The sequence below is a fragment of the Peromyscus californicus genome, unplaced genomic scaffold (genome assembly GCF_007827085.1).
Source record: "Peromyscus californicus insignis strain IS unplaced genomic scaffold, ASM782708v3 Scaffold_2__1_contigs__length_46816999, whole genome shotgun sequence".
NCBI lineage: Eukaryota > Metazoa > Chordata > Mammalia > Rodentia > Cricetidae > Peromyscus > Peromyscus californicus.
Window position 1 is genome coordinate 40,422,031 of NW_026294540.1, and position 17,584 is coordinate 40,439,614.

General features: G+C 48.4%; 1 protein-coding gene across 1 annotated transcript in view; it reads right to left on the minus strand.

Annotated features, from left to right (window-relative positions):
• Flt1 (fms related receptor tyrosine kinase 1) overlaps positions 1 to 17,584 on the minus strand; it is a 168,350-nt gene that overhangs the window by 20,641 nt on the left and 130,125 nt on the right. The window contains 6 exon segments of the mRNA XM_052754536.1: positions 1,252 to 1,374; positions 3,219 to 3,316; positions 3,733 to 3,889; positions 9,008 to 9,096; positions 10,467 to 10,580; positions 16,526 to 16,630. Of these exon segments, the coding sequence (XP_052610496.1) occupies positions 1,252 to 1,374; positions 3,219 to 3,316; positions 3,733 to 3,889; positions 9,008 to 9,096; positions 10,467 to 10,580; positions 16,526 to 16,630 (686 nt within the window).

Here is a 17,584-nt window from a genome sequence, read left to right on the forward strand (position 1 = left end):
GAGTTGGGCTGGTGGGAGTTAGTAAGATGTCCGGACAGTGGAGAGACAAAGACTGCAGAGAAACCAAGAGTCAGGGTCGGCGAAGAGGGCCAACCTGAAACGCAGGCAGAAACCATCTCTGCAGGCCAGCGTTCCACCAAAAGCCAGACTGTCTTCCTCTTAGAAAAAAAAAAGGGACTGGGGAGCTGGAGAGGTGGCTCAGCAGTTAAGAGCACTGGCTGCTCTTCCAGAGGACCTGGGTTCGATTCCCAGCGCCCACAGGGTACCTCACTACCATCTGTACCTCTAGTCCCGGGGGAGCTGGTGCCCTCTTCTGGACTCCTCAGGCACTGCATGAATGTGGTGCACAGACATACATTCAGGAAAACCACCCATACTTACAAACTAAAAATAAAACAAACAACAACAACACAAAAGAGTGACCAAGAAGGGATTCTGAAAGTGTGACCTGGGGTCTACATAACATGGTCCAGAAGCTTGTTGAAAATGCAGATTCCAAGTATTCTCCCTGCACCCTACCCCCAGACTTTCTGCATCAAGGGATGTGGGGTGAGGACAGCAAGATGTGACTCGGAAAGGCCGCTAGGTGATGTGCGTATTTCCTACAGCCTGAGAGCCTCTGCTGCAGAGCAATCCAGAGAGCCCAGACATCAGCTGAAGCCCTCCTGGCAGAGGCCAGACAAGAGAGGACACCAGAGGTCATGCGGTAAGTGACAAATAACACCATGTTCTAAAACAAACGGAGAAGAGAGGCCAGTGTGGGCCAGAAGGGAGATGGCCCCCTGAAAGGCATCCCTGGAGGAAAGCAGCTTCCTCCCTTCAAGACAGTGTGTGCCCTCCCCCCACTTTCCCGGAGGTACAGCCACCTGCTGAATCAATCATTTGGGTTTATCTGAGGGGAAGAGGTCACACTGTTCTTTCCAGTGTGACATGGAACTCCCCTAGGGGTGGCAGGCAAGGACTGATGTGGTCTCTGCAGGGCCTAACATGCTGCTGAGGCTAACATGAGGTCCTGCTCTAAGGCCAGATCCGCAACTGGGGCTCAGAGACAGACAGACAGACAGACAGACAGACAGAAGGTTCTACCACAAGCATTCTCTGGTACACAGCTCTTCTGGACCACCTGTCTTCATAGGACCACATGAGAATTTGGGGGGATGAGTGCCTGGGAAGTGTACCTCTCTACAAGGGCTTCAGTCTGTGGCCTAAAAAGGACGGGGTAGAAATGAAATATCCACGCAGCTGACTCACATCTCCTTTTCTCACATAGTCAGGGTTCTTATAAATATCCCGGGCCAGGCCAAAATCGCAAATCTTCACAACATTGTTCTCAGACAAAAGGATGTTCCGAGCTGCCAGGTCTCGATGGATGCACTATAATAAAACAGTTACAGAGTGACCCACTTCCGTAATCCAGTTGCTTTATTTCCTCTATCCACTCTGGGTCATAACTCTTTTCTTAAAAAAGTGTTGTGTGTGTGTGTGTGTGTGTGTGTGTGTGTGTGTGTGTGTGTGTGTGTGTGTGTATGTGTTGTGTGTGTGTGTGTGTGTATGTGTTGTGTGTTTGTGTGTGTGTGTGTGTGTGTGTGTGTGTATGTGGTGTGTGTGTGTGTGTGTGTGTGTGTTGTGTACTCCTGTAAGCAAGCATACATGTAGAGAACAACTTGTAGAAGTCAATTCTCTCCTCCGGCCCTGTGAGTTCCTAGGACTGAATTTAGGTCACTAAGTCTGGCAGTGAGGTCCTTTGCCATCTCACTGGCCCTAGGATCGTCATCCTTAATTCTAAGATCCATTTCATATGTGGGAAAAGAAGACACTCTCAGCGCACACCACGTTTCCATAAACACAACACACTTCTGCACAAGTACAGAGTCCAGGAGGCCCAAAAGATACGTTCTAAATCAGCCAGGCTCCTGTTCGGTGGAGAGTGTGCTAGACAACCCACTGGCGGCCTGAATTACGCCAGTAAGTGAGATTTCCCACAACCTTAGATCAGATCTTCGGGAGCTTTGGATTGGTGTGATTTATTTTGTTTGTTTGCTGACGTTCTCTTTAAGACAGACTCCTGAGCCGGGTGAGTACTCGGGGGCAGAGGCAGGCAGATCTCTGTGAATTCAAGGCCAGCCTGGTCTACAAAGCAAGTTTCAGGACAGCCAAGGCTACATAGTGAGACCCTGTCTCAAAAACTCAACTCAAATCAAAACAAAACAAAACAAAAAAGCAGAATCCTGCCATGTAATGACAGGCAGAACTCACCCGGGTTGGCATGCAACCAGGGATCCTCCTGCCCCAGCCTCCTGCATGCTGCAGTAGCCCCAGCTCGGCTTGAGCTGAGGTTTTTTGGGCAGCCCTGTGTGAGTGTACAGTTTCTTTGTGAAGCCTGGGCAGTTTGGAAATGTGACAGAGGGGGCTGCTTGGGAGATGGTGCTGGGTTTGTGTAGTCCAAACACCCAGGAAGCTCTTCTACCCTCAAATTAAATTCTACCCACCAGGGCCGGGCGGTGGTGGCGCACGCCTTTAATCCCAGCACTCGGGAGGCAAAGCCAGGCGGATCTCTGTGAGTTCGAGGCCAGCCTGGGCTACCAAGTGAGTTCCAGGAAAAGGCGCAAAGCTACACAGAGAAACCCTGTCTCGAAAAATCAAAAAAAAAAAAAAAAAATTCTACCCACCAGGGCCCAAGGCCACCATCCTGATATCTCTTCATAAGTGAGCAAATGCAGGCCATTGTGGCATGCATACTGTACCATTAATAACATAAGTATAAACAAATACTAGAAAAATAAATAGCTTTACCACAGAGCCACAGAGGCGTGTGTGTGTGTGTGTGTGTGTGTGTGTGTGTGTGTGTGTGTGTGTGTGTATTCAGGCCTCACAAGACAAAATGTAGAAGAATGAATTTTCAAAGTTTTTACCACAAAGTTATGAAATATTTAACCTGATTTAAACATTACCCAACATATACATATATTGAAACTTGACATCATTAACACATTAACATGTAATTTGTATGTTTTTATGCATCAGTTAAATCAAAGTAAAGGTAGGGAGCAGTGAGGAAGAAAAATGGTTAGAAACCAAGCAGGTTCTAAGTTTAATAACATAGATAAAAATAAAATGTAAAACGTAAAGCAAAAACTTGTGAAAAACTCAAAACCTCTCTTTATCTCCGATTAAGAAAATTAAAGAAAGCAGAAAAAACTGTAAAGAGATGAGCTGACCTTTCTGGAGGACAGAAACTCCATGCCTCTGGCCACTTGGAAACTGTAGGAAATCAGGTCTTCCATGGTGAGGGGCTGCTTGGAGATCTCACTGCAATCTACCAATCATGAGAATCTTGTAAAGACTTTCTCGACTGCACCAAACCCCAGTTTATTGAGACAATATTCATGAAACATAAAACAAACCATCAAGGGCACCAGAGTTCATTGGCAAGAAAATTTGAGTCTCAACGTGAACCTCAGAGTTTTTTTCCAGGCCATGGGGTTGGGGGTGGGGGTGAAGGGTCAGGAGATGGGGGTTGGGTGGGAATGGGTGACCTGGTAAGACAGAAAGTCCCAAGCAGAGAGAAGGGAACAGTTCTTATCATAATTAGCAACGCTGTAAATAATCTTTATTCAAATCTTGTCTCCCTAGGATGTTTATTAGGGTGATGAATAAGGAAAAAATGTGTGAGATGCCCAGTATGTTGTAAAAATGCCCTAGACTGGAGGCCAGGGAGGAATGAATACCCACCCTCGTCTTCCTCAACGTCGCTCACGCTTTTGTCCTCCTGAAAGCCCGAGCTGGCGAAACTCTCGCTGCTGTTGACACTGTCTAGTCGAGGCTTCTGGTCCTGCTCCAGGCCCGGCTCTAGGTTTTCTTTCTTGGGCTCCATATGCAAGGCTGCATCCTTAGAATAACATGAAACACAAGAGTGAGAAGGTCCAACACGGATTGGAGGTGCCACGGCACAGGGTAGTGGACCAGGTGCTGAGTATTTCCCAGGTTGTAGACTCTCTTCTACCCTTGCTTGGGCTCCTAGAGAACACCTTAAGTCAACTGAACAAGACTCCTAGCAGCTGGTAAATACTGAACACTTATTTAGTGTGACTACTGGATGTTTTCTCAATTTTCCCAAGAGTTTATGTTGTGAAACAATTTTGTGTTTTTTTAAAAAGAGATTTTTTTTAAATTATTTATGTGTATGTGTCTGTGTATGTGAACGTCCATTCAGGTGTCCACAGAAGCGGGTTGTGAGCCATCCAGTGTGGGTGCTGGGAACTGAACTCCCGTTCTCTGCAAGAGACAGAGTGCTCTTAACTGTTCAGTCATCTCTCCCGCTCTCACAAAACGATCCGTACACAAGCAGGTTCTGAAGGGTCGCGTCATCAAAGCCACACCCACTAATGGGCAAAGCCTGGCATGCAGCTTGGCAGACTCCTAAGTCTGTGTTCTCCACTGCTCTTCACAGCACATGGCATCTTGTTTGGAAGGCGACGTAGACCTTGGAGAGGTCACTCAGCGATGTCCCTCCCCCTCTGTAATCCCCAGGAGGCTCAGGTTACCGGTTCCTCCGATTTCTTGGGGGGAGAGGGGAGGAAATGCACTTTTCTCTGGTTTTCTCTTTCATTCCAGATGAGGATGCTACACCAGTCCGTCCTGAGATGAAGAGCAAAGGCCACTCACTCTGGGCATCGGTGTCTCAGGGCTTCTCTTCTGCCTTCTCCTAGATCTTCTAGTAATCGTGCCATCTTGGGCACATCCCCTTATTTTTCTGAGTTTCATTTTCCTCATCTAAAAGGCACTGTCTTACGTTTTGTGACTCACAGGAAAGGACCTTAACATGTTCCAGTGTTTTGCCTTCACTAATTCATCTACTACTTGACACTAGAAACGCGTCCTGGTCAGTGGCTTTCAGGGCTGGACTGTGTACACGTGTGTGCAGCCTGGGTTCTGCTAGATGGCCACGTCTCGAGAGGGGCTGGGAAAGAAGAGGTTCAGGGGCATAGCAGCGCTTGCATTAACCAGCCTGCGAGATCTGACCAGAGTTTTCCAGAAAGGTCCGAGTCGTAGGAGTGGTCCCTCCACTAGAGGGCACAGCGGAGCAAGCAGACGACCCAGCAAACTATAGGAAGGACCGCGGTTAGGGTACCGCAAGCGAAGAGCCTATCCTGGGAGCACACCCACCCCAGCACTCCCTCCTGTCAGGTCCCTGGAGGGAGTTTTGCTGTCTCAGCTCTTCCCAAACTCTGTCTGGGATTTCAGGACTGGAGGGAATTCACCCAGCCCAGACACCTCAGGGCAGGTCAAACAAACAAACAAACAAAAACCCCAAAAAACCAAATAGTCAAAGAGAACATCATTTTTCTCTCCATGAGGCTGTTAGCCTCGCTCAGATGGAGACAAGAATTTTATTTTCTGGAAATTAACTGCCTCCTCCCTTGTACCTCCCAGAAGCCAAAACCTGGAAGCTGTCCCCAAGTCACCTTACCCTTCACCTGACCCCTAATCAATGGTATATATTCAGTTAATTTAGTGGACTTTTGGGATTCTGGCAGAATAGTGGATTTATTACAAAGCGTATTTAAGAATCTTGATGAATTTGGGAAATAATAGAACCTACTTTCAATTTCTCTCTCTCTCTCTCTCTCTCTCTCTCTCTCTCTCTCTCTCTCTCTCTCTCTCGATTCCAAATGTGACAGGTAGTCATGAGTTTTCCACAAAACACAGCTCCACCAAGTACCACGGGGAGGCAAATCATTAAATATAGCCCCAAAAGGAAGCGAGCTCTTCCAAACAAAGGACACACAAACCCAAACGTTCCATCCTGCCAAGTCCCTGGGGTGTTCTGAGGGCTAAGCGCTTCCGGAGCCCAGTCTAGGACATCAGGACTGACAGGAATCTGTGCCGCTTTCAGCTCAGGGCACCACCGCACCCCTTATTTAGTGGGGTTCACAGGAAAAGCTCTGAACTGGGGAGTGAACCGAGATAGGTCTTTCTCCTATCTTCGTTTTGTGGTTACTACGTTCTTACGTCAATTTCTTTATTATATGCTTATATATTTATTGTGTTTGTTTGTGTGCATGTATGAATGTGGAGGTCAGAGGATGACTTGCTGGAGCTGGTTCCCTCCTTCCATCATGTGGGTTCCAGGGATCAAACTCAGGTCATCAGGCTTGGCCGCAAGCATCTTTACCTAAGGCTGAGCCAGCTTGCCAGCCATTGCTGACTTCTCTGGCTACATATATAGCCTCAGAGCACCAAGTAACTTTAAGATTCCAATTGCTGGAGAGCCTGGCTAAAGGTGGGGAAATATGGTTGGGCCTGGTGGTGCACGCCTCTAATCCCAGCACTCTCGAGGCAGAGGCAGGCGGACCTCTGTGAGTTCCAGGACAGCCTGGTCTACATAGGGAGTTCCTGGACAGCCAGGGCTACATAGTGAGACCCTGTCTCAAAGGAAAAAGGGGAGGGGTATGCAATATATTCCTGGCAGTCTGGTGGAACACTTATGTCTTTGATAAAATCATAGTCTGGGATGAAAAAAAAATGGGCCAGCTGGCCAGTGTTTTGTTTTTGTGACGGGATCTCTCTCTCTCTCTCTCTCTCTCTCTCTCTCTCTCTCTCTCTCTCTCTCTCTCTCTGTATGTATGTCTATACTTATTTAAATTATGTGTACCTATGTGTGTTTGGGTCTGTGCATCTGAGCACAGATACCCCCAGAGAGCAAGATAACAGATCCCCTGGAGCTGGAGTTACAGACAGTTGTGAGCTGCCTGATGTGGGTGCTGGGAACTGAACTCCGGAGCTTTGGAAGAGCAGCAAAGACCTCTGACTGCTGAGCCGTCTCTCCCGCCCTGGTCTCACTCTGTTTTCCAGGCTGATCTCAAACACTGGGCCCCTAGAGTAGCTAGGCTTGCAGACATGTACCACGACACCTGGCTGTATCCTGTGGTTCGATTTATGTACACTCTTCCCTACATGGCAGAGATGGGCACATCCTTACAAGTCTGAAGGTCCATCCACCGTGTGGGCCAATTATATTCAACTGACTCGGTGTCTGTCCCTGTGCCCCTCTCTTTATCTCTGACTCATCTCTGTCTTTCCAGCGCAGAGGAGGGGTCACCCACGCCAGCTCAGCATTCTCCCACTGAGCGACACCCCATCTTCCAACATCCCAGGGGACCCAAGATGACGAAAAGGCGACAACTAATCACTCAAGGGAAGGGTTTCGTTTTCCCAACAGTCCCATCCCGGGTTCTATTATTAGCGCCACTTAAGACACAAGGAACTGAAACAGAGAGATTGAGTAACTTGTTCAAGACCTGGTTTCCTGAGAGGAGACGCAGGATTTAATCCTGGACAGTCTGGTTCTGCAGCCAGAGAGTTTGCCTCCAAGGTACTCCTCACTGATGTCGCTGGTGACTGGCTAACACTGTCAATCATTGTCTCCCGGACTTCTTCTGCCTGGGGAGGGACCCAGCAAGGTACCGCAGAACACATCACAATGTTTGAATAAATGGTTTCTTCTTTAGAGTCAATGCTGCTTTAAAGACTGTGTGTCCTCCAGTCTTGGCCCAGGTATTCTTGTGTGTGTGTGTGTTGTGTGTGTGTGTGTGTGTGTGTGTGTGTGGTATGTGTGGTTTGGGGATCAATCCTAATTCATGTGTGTGTGTGTGTGTGTGTGTGGTATGTGTGGTTTGGGGATCGATCCTAATTCGTGTGTGTGTGTGTGTGTGTGTGTGTGTGTGTGTGTGTGTGTGTGTGGTATGTGTGGTTTGGGGATCGATCCTAGGGCCTGCTACCAGCCAGGCCAGTTTCCTACCACTGAGCTTCATTCCCAGTCCCTGAGATGTTCCTTTTATTACATGGCACAGCATGATTTAGTGGGTCAGGTTTATTGAAGGGCTGGGGGACCCACCGAGTAAGAGCAGTTGCTGCGAAAGCATCAGGACCTAAGTTCCAATCCCCGGCATGCATGTAAAAAACAAGCCAGAAGCCGGGTGGCAGTGGTGGTGCACGACTTTAATCCCAGCACTTGGGAGATAGAGGCAAGTGGATCTCTGTGAGTTCGAGGCCAGCCTGGTCTACAGAGTGAGTTCCAGGACAGCCAGGGCAACACAGAGAAACCCTGTCTCAAAAACAAAAGAAGGGCTGGAGAGATGGCTCAGAGGTTAAGAGCACCGACTGCTCTTCCAGAGGTCCTGAGTTCAATTCCCAGCACCCACATGGTGGCTCACAGCCATCTGTAATGAGATCTGGCGCCCTCTTCTGTATACATAATAAATAAAATAAATCTTTAAAAAAAAAAAACAACCAAACAAAACCCACGGCCATGGCTTTGCACACCTGTAACCCTCATGCTCTGGGGGGGCGGGGGGCAGAGACAAAAGGATCACTGGCACCTGCTGGCTGCCAGCCTAGCTCCAGGTTCAGGGAGAGACCTTGTCTTGAAAACTAAGATGGAGAAGCAATTGAGGAAGACAAACCCTGTCGACGCCTGGGTTTCACACATGGGTAAGTTGTACCTACATACGTTCGTGCATACACACACAGAGCACTTGGGAGACAGAGGCAGGTGGATCTCTACAAGAGGCCAGCCTGGTCTACATGGTGAGTTCCAGGACAGCCGGGGCTAAGCAGTGAGACTTACTCAACTCCCATCTCCCCCAAAAGAATTATGTGTACCAGGCTATATGGTAAAGCAATGGCTGCCACTAAAGACAGCTCCTCCTTTAAGGTCCTGTGCTGGCTAGTTTTTGTCCATGTGACATCAGCTAGAGCCACTTGAGAAGAAGAGCTTTAACTGAGGAATTATCTCCATCGCATTGGTCTGTGGGAGGGTTTGTTGTTGCTGTTACCACCCATAGGCAGGTGGGCTGTATAAGAAAGGCAGCTGAGCAAGCCCGGGCCAGTGAGCCAGTGAGCAGTGCTTCTCTGTCGTCCTTGCTGGGGCCCCGCCCTGACTTCCCTCAGTGACGGACTGGGGTCAGGACCCAGAAGCCCCAGCCACAGGAGGACAAACCCTTACCTTGTTGAGGAAGAAGAAGTCCCGTTTGCTCTTGAGGTAGTTGGACAGGTTTCCATATTTGCAGTACTCCACGATCACCATCAGAGGCCCTGCGGTCCAAAGGGCACATGCTCAACCATGCCAGGTGGGGCAGCCATGTGACAGCTTCCAGGCAGCCCGCGAGACCTCAGACCAGCCTGTCTTTATGTGTAGGGCCTACGAGTGCAACTGGGAGGCCATGAATCAACTACTCAATTCAGCCTCTGGAGCATAGGAACGGCCCTTGTTAATATCACCAAGAACATGGCCCTGCTCCAATAAAGTTTTATGAACACAGACATTTAAATGTCACGCCACAAAATAACATTTTCTCTCTTTTTTCCCCCATCCTGACTATTTTATTCCGAGCACACTTGCTTGCTCTCTACCCACTGCATTGAAGGCCTCAGGTGGTACCATGGATGCCTCCATTGTACTGTTCCCCAATAGCACAGGACTACTTCCAGGTCGAAGTAGGTATGACCCATGAAGTCTAGCAGCTGGTTACCAACAAACTCCTCAGGCCTGTGTGGGGACAGTACCAGGCAGGTACCTGTTGCGTCTTGGAGCCTCCCGGAGGGTGGAGCTTGTCCCTCCGGTAAAGTGGTTTTTCCGTTACTATCAGTACTTTCCTGGCTTTTGAATCCTGATAGCACCCCCTTGTCCCTCAGGGTCCCAGAAAGGAAGTTCTTTGAGAGCTGGGGTCTCCCCACCAAAGAGCAGACCTGGCCGGGTCCAGCTGCTCGGTCTCAGGGGCTTACATCTTACAGGTACAGCGTTGAGGCAGACAGATGTGGTCACTGGGGCAGATGCTCGAAGAAGGCTCATTCAAGGTTAGAAGCTATGGGGGCCTTGTCTGGCTCACTAGGACTCTGTAGTTATGGCCTCCCTTAGCTCTTCTTCCAACTCATGACCTCCTTTTTTTACCTCTGTTCCTCTACCTCTGTTGTCTGTGTTGGGAAACTGAAGACCTTTTGTGTACAACTCCTCAGCACCTTCCTGACTTACACATCTGTTCACATCTACACTCAAGTGCTAACCTTGCCATAGAGGAAGAGAACTCAGCGAGGGCATGCTTGGGCCCAGCGGTCTGCAGCACAGCCCTTCTCCTTTCCCTGTCAGTGGCTAAGGCCTGTCCTGATGGCTGATCGGATGGGAGGGACCCTTCTGGTGGATTCCCATGTCACCTCCTCTTGGGATTTCACCAGTTGTGGCTGCAGTGAAGCTGCAGGGAGCATGTATGCTCTCATAGTCCCGCTCCCCCAAGTCATGCTAAGGGAACAAGGCGCCATTTGACCTAGAATCCGGGGAAAGAGATCTACAAGGGAGTGACTTTCTTCCAAAGCCCTGGGTGGCCATTTCCTCAGGGGTGAGGGGAGGGAGCTGTGTGAGTTGAGAGCGCCCCTCGAGCTTGTGCAAAGCCCCCCCTTTTCTCTTTTACCTCCTTGCTTGGTGCAGGCTCCCAGGAGGTTCACCACGTTCAGATGATGGCCGATGTGAGTCAAGATCTTGAGTTCCGTCATCAGAGCTTTGTACTCGCTAGCCGTGGCCCCCTCTGTGTAAGAAGCAAGGAAGAGTCAGGGTAGGGGACAATGGGGCTGCTTCCGCCCTGAAGGCGGCATTCCTGCCCTCCTTGTTTGTCATGGCTCACCAGGGTGGCTTCATTAGCTTCCCCACATTCTGCAGACGGCCAGACTGTTTTGCATCCCTCCTACCCTCCTGAGCCAACATCCTTTGCATTGCGGAGAGGCCCGCTGTGTTGGTGGGGTTAGTCACTGGACATTTCCTTTCAGTGGGCCTGCCTGTGCTCAACACTGTGCTGACTCAGAGATGGCCACCTCATGACCTCCAGAGGCTTCCCTTCCAGCAGACACAGGGGAGGCAAGAACCTTTCAGGCAGGGGGTCCACCCACACCTCCCCTCTTCTCAGTCCCCTTTCTAGAGGGTCTCCAGGGAGGAAGGGGAGTAGGGGGTGGGGCTCTGCAATGTCAGGACAGCTGCCTCTATAAATGCTTCAAAATGTGTTATTTTCTCCACAGGCTCCTTCATGCCTAGAATTCAAAGGCTATCTCAGGCAACAAGGATTCATATTAACCACCTTTTCTCTTTTTCTTTCTTTCTTTTTCTTTTTTTGAATGTGTATGGTATCTGTGCCTGCACCATGTCTGTGCCTGGTATCCGTAGAGGCCAGAAAAAGGGACCAGCCAGATCCCCTGGAATGGAGTTACAGGCAGTTGCAAGCCACCATGTGGGTGCTGGGAATCGAACCCCGGTCCTCTGCATGAGTAGCAAGTGCTCTTAACTGCCCCCTCAACTTTAACTTCATGCTTGGCGATAACCCGTTGTATCAGACCCAAACCAATAGTCTAAATTCAGTTCCTCCTGTTTGTTCCTATTATCCATAATTTTAGGATAATTTAGGTGTGTTAAAAACACTAAAAAGGCCGGGCGGTGGTGGCGCATGCCTTTAATCCTAGCACTCAGGAGGCAGAGGCAGGTGGATCTCTGTGAGTTCGAGGCCAGCCCGGGCTACCAAGCGAGTTCCAGGAAAGGCGCAAAGCTACACAGAGAAACCCTGTCTTGAAAAACCAAAAAATAAATAAAAAAATAAAAACAAAATAAAAACACTAAAAAGTGTTGCTGTAAAATATTACAACAGTATGAATTAGAGTATGGAGACCCGTGTGTGCGTGTGTGTGCGTGTGTGCGTGTGTGCGTGTGTGCGTGTGTGTGTGTGTGTGTGTGTGTGTATGTGTGTGTGCATGTGTGTGTGTCTGCACGTTTGTGCATGGAGGTGGTTACAGCACAGTGGCAGCGCCTGTCTCTAGCACATGCAAAGCCTTCAGCACCAAAAGTCAAAAGGCAAATAATAATAATAAAAACAAAAAGTGCCGTGAGGAGTCCGAGGTTCTAGAGTGAAAAGCGCAAGTGACTTGAAGCAGCCCCGTCCGACAGTCTGAGCTTTCAGACCTTTCCATAAGCACTTACACTCACTGAGGGCTGGCACAACGGCTCAGTGAGTAAGGAGCTTGCTGCTAAGCCTGATGACCTGAGTTCCAATCCTTGGAACCCATGTGAGGAAGGAAAGGACAGGCTCTTGAAAGTTGTCCTCTGATTTTCATGGTAAATACACACACACTCACACACACACACACATACACATACACTCACACATACATACACACACACACTCACACACACACATACACATACACTCACACACACATACACACACACACACACATACACACACATACATACACACACTCACATACACATACACACATACACACACTCACACACATGCACACACACACACACAACACACTAATTGTTTCATCCCTCCCTTTAATATCAGGAATTCTTCTCATTCCTGTTTTTAAAACAGCTTCATTTATTTGTATTGATGTGAGTGCTGGGAATTAAACTCGGATCCTCTGCAAGGGCGAGAAGTGCTTGTCACCACTTACTCAGCTCTCCGGCCTTCTTTTCACTTCTTTTAATAGACTAACATGTTTCTTCTGACATGTATAGCCTTCAGTTGTGTGTGCACGTGTGCGTATGTGTGTGTGCATGTGTGTGTATGTGCACGTGCACATGTGTGTGCAGGGCAGAGGATAACCCGAGGTGTCATTCCTCAGGATCTGTCTACCATGTGTTTTGAGACAGGATCTCTCTGTGATCTGGAGCTTTGGGGACTCAAACTCAGGTCCTCATGAGAGTGTGGCGAGCACTTCACAGACCAAACCTCTGGCCCAGCCCCGGGGTGGTTTGTTGTTGTTGTTGTTGTTGTTGTAACTATTACAAATAAAGCTATAATAGACAACCTGAGCGGGAGTGTGCACGTATGCAAGGTTTTCTGTAGGACAGAGTCCTGGAAGTGGGTCAAAGGTGTGTGTACTTAACATTGGGGTGGATATGGATATAGTACTTTATAAGACGGAATCATTTTTTAATAATAACCAGATAAACTCAAAAGCCTCGCTGGGGTAGGGTCGGCTTACAGTGGCTGCTCAACAAATATTTTCTGATAAATAAACAGTGTGATTAGTTTTCTCATTTTGGGCATTTTTTCATTTGAGTGTTAGGGCCAAAAAGTTGAAGGTTTAGCTTGGGAACACACTGAAAGGGCTTTTGACTATGTCCTTTGTCTGACACCGTGCCTTTTCTAGTTCCTCTGGAATAGAGAGTAAACTACTTTAAGCACGAAAGCTTGAGGGACTGGTTTCTTGTTTAGGAATTCTATGGCATGAATGCTGTAAAAATCTTTTTCTATCAATGCTGACAACGGAAACAAGATGCCTTTACAAAGATTAATTTATTTTTGTTTAGGCGGGACAAGGAGAATAAAACTGGGAAGTGGAAGGCTGAGTCAGAGAGACACTGCCAGCCGCCACGATGAGAAACAGCATGTGAAGACTCCGGTAAGCCACGAGCCACGTGGCAAGGTATAGACTTATAAAAATGGATTAATTTAAGCTCTAAGAACAGTTAGCAAGAAGCCTGCCACGGCCATACAGTTTGTAACCAATATAAGTCTCTGTGTTTCCTTGGTCGGGTCTGAATGGCTGTGGGACTGGCAGGTGATAGAGATTTGTCCTGACTGTGGGCCAGGCAGGAAAACTCAAGCTACATTTTTGTTTCATGTTTATGAGTGCTTTGACCACACATACGTATGTGCATTGCATGTGTGCCTAGTGCCTGCAGAGGCCAGAAGAGGGCACTGGATCCCTTGGAGTTACAGACGGTTGAGAGCTACTGTGTGGATGCCGGGAATTGAACCCCGGTCCTCTGAAAGAGCAGCCAGTGCTCTTAACTGCTGAGCTGCCTCTCCAGCCCTGGATTTACAGATATATTCCACATATGATGTCTGGATTACGAAGAAGAGATTGGCCTTGAAAACAATCTCAAGTTAGAATCTTCTCCCTTAAACTTAACAGTTCCTGATGAAGTTATCCCTGTTTGGCAAGGAGAAAAAGCTGGGGTCTGTGGCTCAGACAGCTCAACCTTTCCGAGCCTCCTTTCCTCATCTGCAACAGGGGTACCACTGTGCATCTCACGAGACTGTGGATAGAAAAGGCAGCTCAGGCCTGGCGGTGGTGGCGCATGCCTTTAATCCCAGCACTCGGAGAGGCAGAGGCAGGCGGATCTCTGTGAGTTCGAGGCCAGCCTGGTCTACAGAGTGAGATCCAGGACAGCCAGGGCTACTCGGAGAAACCCTGTCTTGAAAAATGAAAACAGAGGAGATGGCTCAGCTTAATTCTGCTAAAGTGCCAACTCCGATGCTCTCCCAGTAGCGACCATGCTGCTATCACTTCTCAGAATCCAGGGGTAGAGGATCGTGCTGGCTCTGATGGATTCTCACAGAAATATGCCCTATCATCTGGGCAGTCTATCCCAAGCAAAGTCCTTATGGCAAGGTGAGCATAATAACTGTGGGTATTTATGGGGTATGGTATGGTCCAGGACATGTCTAGAGTGTGGAGTGACTAAATCCAGTACTTTGGAAACTTTCCAACTCCTCTCTCCTGGTTCCTTATAACATACATAAAAACTTATTGTGGGGGGAGCTGGGAGGTGGCCCAGTGGTTAAGAGTGCTTCTTGCCCTTTCAAGGGACCTGGGTTCAGTTCCCAGCACCCACTCTGGGCAACTCACAACCATGTGTAGCTCCATGTCCAGGAGACTAGATGTCCTCTTCTGGCCTCTGTGGACAGCTTGCATGCATGTAGTACACATGCACACAAGCAGGCACACACATAGATACATACACAAAAACAATAAAAATTTTGAAAAGAGCCGGGCGATGGTGGTGTACATCTTTAATCCCAGCACTCAGGAGGCAGAGGCAGGTGAATCTCTGTGAGTTTGAGGCCAGCCTGGTCTACAAAGTGAATTCCAGGACAGGTTTCAAAAGCTACACAGAGAAACCCTGTCTCGGAAAAACAAAAACAAAAACAAAAACAAAAAAAAACCAAAAAAACCAAATAGTGACGGATAGTCACCCCACTGTGTTGCAGAGCACACTCTAGCCTGGGTTGTGTGTATTGTCCAGCCTCTCTCTCCTTCCTTTATAGACTCTCATCTGTCTTCCACTGATGAACATGGCCCCTTTGAAGTAGAAAAAAAACATGCTCACTCGAGGCTTCCAAAGTATGGTGTCAACAGGACAGGAAGAATGAGAATTTGGAGATCTCTGCTTTTCTGGGGTCTGAGCTATGTACACAAGTTTTTGGGCCTCAAACACCCCTCAGCAGAAAATGGTGGAGACAGCAGGATCAGAAGTTTGAGGCCAGCCTGGGCAACAAAAAAAAAACCCGAACATACAAAATTCCCCTACCACCTTGGAGGTTTGGGAAAGCCGGAACTGCCCTGGGGCTTTTTTTTTTTTTTTTTTTTTTTTTTGGTCTGCTTCCTTCTTGGTTTTGAAATCCTGATGTGAGGTGCGGCGTGACTATGTCATCACACAGGAAGGAATGAAGCCTTCCTACATTGCAAAGGACGTCGGACTCTTGCGGAGTGGGGCTGGCACGCTCCTTGCACGCTCCTCCCTGAGTCTGGTTTTCAGTTTGTCTGCTGCGGACAGTCGGAAATCACGATGTGATTTGGTCCTTCCTCCCACCTCTCAGGGAAAGATGGAACTGTTTTTTAAAAAGTTGTTCTTTATAAAGAAGAGATGCGCCGGGCGGTGGTGGCACATGCCTTTAATCCCAGCACTTGGGAGGCAGAGGCAGGTGGATCTTTGTGAGTTCAAGGTCAGCCTGGTCTACAGAGCGAGATCCAGGAAAGGCGCAAAGCTACACAGAGAAACCCTGTCTCGAAAAACCAAAAAAAAAAAAAGAAGAAGAAGAAGAAGAGATGCTTTATGGGCAGGGCTTGACAGCATCATAGAATAAAATTTTGAGGCCGGGCGGCGGTAGCGCACGCCTTTAATCCAAGCACTTGGGAGGCAGAGCCAGGCGGATCTCTTTGAGTTTGAGGCCAGCCTGGTCTACAAAGTGAGATCCAGGACAAGCACCAAAACTACACACAGAAACCCTGTCTCGAAAAAAAACAAAAAAAAAATTTTTTTTTGATCAACTAATTTTCTCTAGCTTTTTAGTTTCTCTTTATAGTGAGGGCAAACCCAGGCTGAGCCTTTGGGATTTGTGAAGTGTGCCGTTTCCTGACAACCGCAGTGGACGATGACGACCCTAGCCTTCTGAACCTATGACGACAATAGACGTAAGCCCTTAGGGGTCTCGTCTGAGACGTGAGGAAAGAAAGACCTTAGGATGACAGAGATCATTTTCCTATGGACAGTTCTAGGTTGTTCCATTGACAAGGTTAATCCTGAGCTAGTGTAGCTGAATCTCAAAGTCCTGGAACAAAGGAGCCCTGGCTGGAGCAGAAATAGCTTGTTTGTTCCTAGGCTATGTTAATCTTACGCCAACATGTAGCGGGTGCAGAAAGATGAAGGTCACTGAAGGCCAGACCACGGCGTCCGTTTACACATCCCTACCTTTCAACATCTTCACAGCCACAGTCCGGCAGGTGGGCGATTTCTTAATGCCGAATGCAGATGCCTGAACCACTTTGCCGAAGGCCCCTCTCCCGAGCGATTTGCCTACAATAGAAGAAGTTTGTTTGTGAAGCCCACAGTGAGTCTGAGGCTTTTCCAGGAAGGAAATGCCGTGCTGGACGTGTTATGCAAGGCCTGCATCTTTGAAGGGATTCTGCAATGGACTGACCCCAAAGGAGGCCAAGTGAGTGCATTTCTGGTGTCCCTTCCTCTGTCTCTGAGCCCTCCCCACCCCATCCCTGCCCCATCCTTCAATACTAGTCTAAGCTTCTAGAACATTCAGAGAAGGAAAGTGGCCATTTCCCCTTGCCATAGAGTCTTTCAGAAGGGAGAAAATACCAAACCCAGGAAGTTTTCTTTTACTGTTTCATGACCAAGATGCTCCACGCCCTCCTTCTCGCCACCAAGGTCATCCCCTCTGCTCTCTACAAAAAGGATGAACAGTGGCAGCTGCTCTGGGTCAAACAATGCCTCATATCTAAAGAATAAACACTGGGCCCTTTCTCAGACTTCCGTGCGGCCTGGAGCATTCCCCGGGAGCCATTATATGATTCTAAGACCATTACAAGCCCTGTGGTTTTCCCAACATGAGCCATCAAACACGGGTAGTAATTTGCTTCAACCCCAGAGAGATGATTGCCCAAAGCACTAAGAAGCAGGGTATCTTTTGTGGTGCCCATTATGTTTTGCTAGAGTGACTGTTAATACACATCTTTCTCCACTCTGTAATGAGCCAACTTGACTTGGAGAGGGAAGGACGCTGTCTGAATTATCAAGTACCTGGTAGAGTACCTGGTATAAAGGAGGTCCTGTCCAGTTACAGCAGAATGGAGAGCCCCATTAGGACTTTGGTGGACAGGAACTAGAGAGCCCTGTGGAGTGGGGATCGGGAGGCTGAGGCCCTTTAGGCAGAATACCCCCGGAATACTTCAGCCATCTTTTCTTTTTTTTTTTTTTTTGGTTTTTCGAGACAGGGTTTCTCTGTGTAGCTTTGCGCCT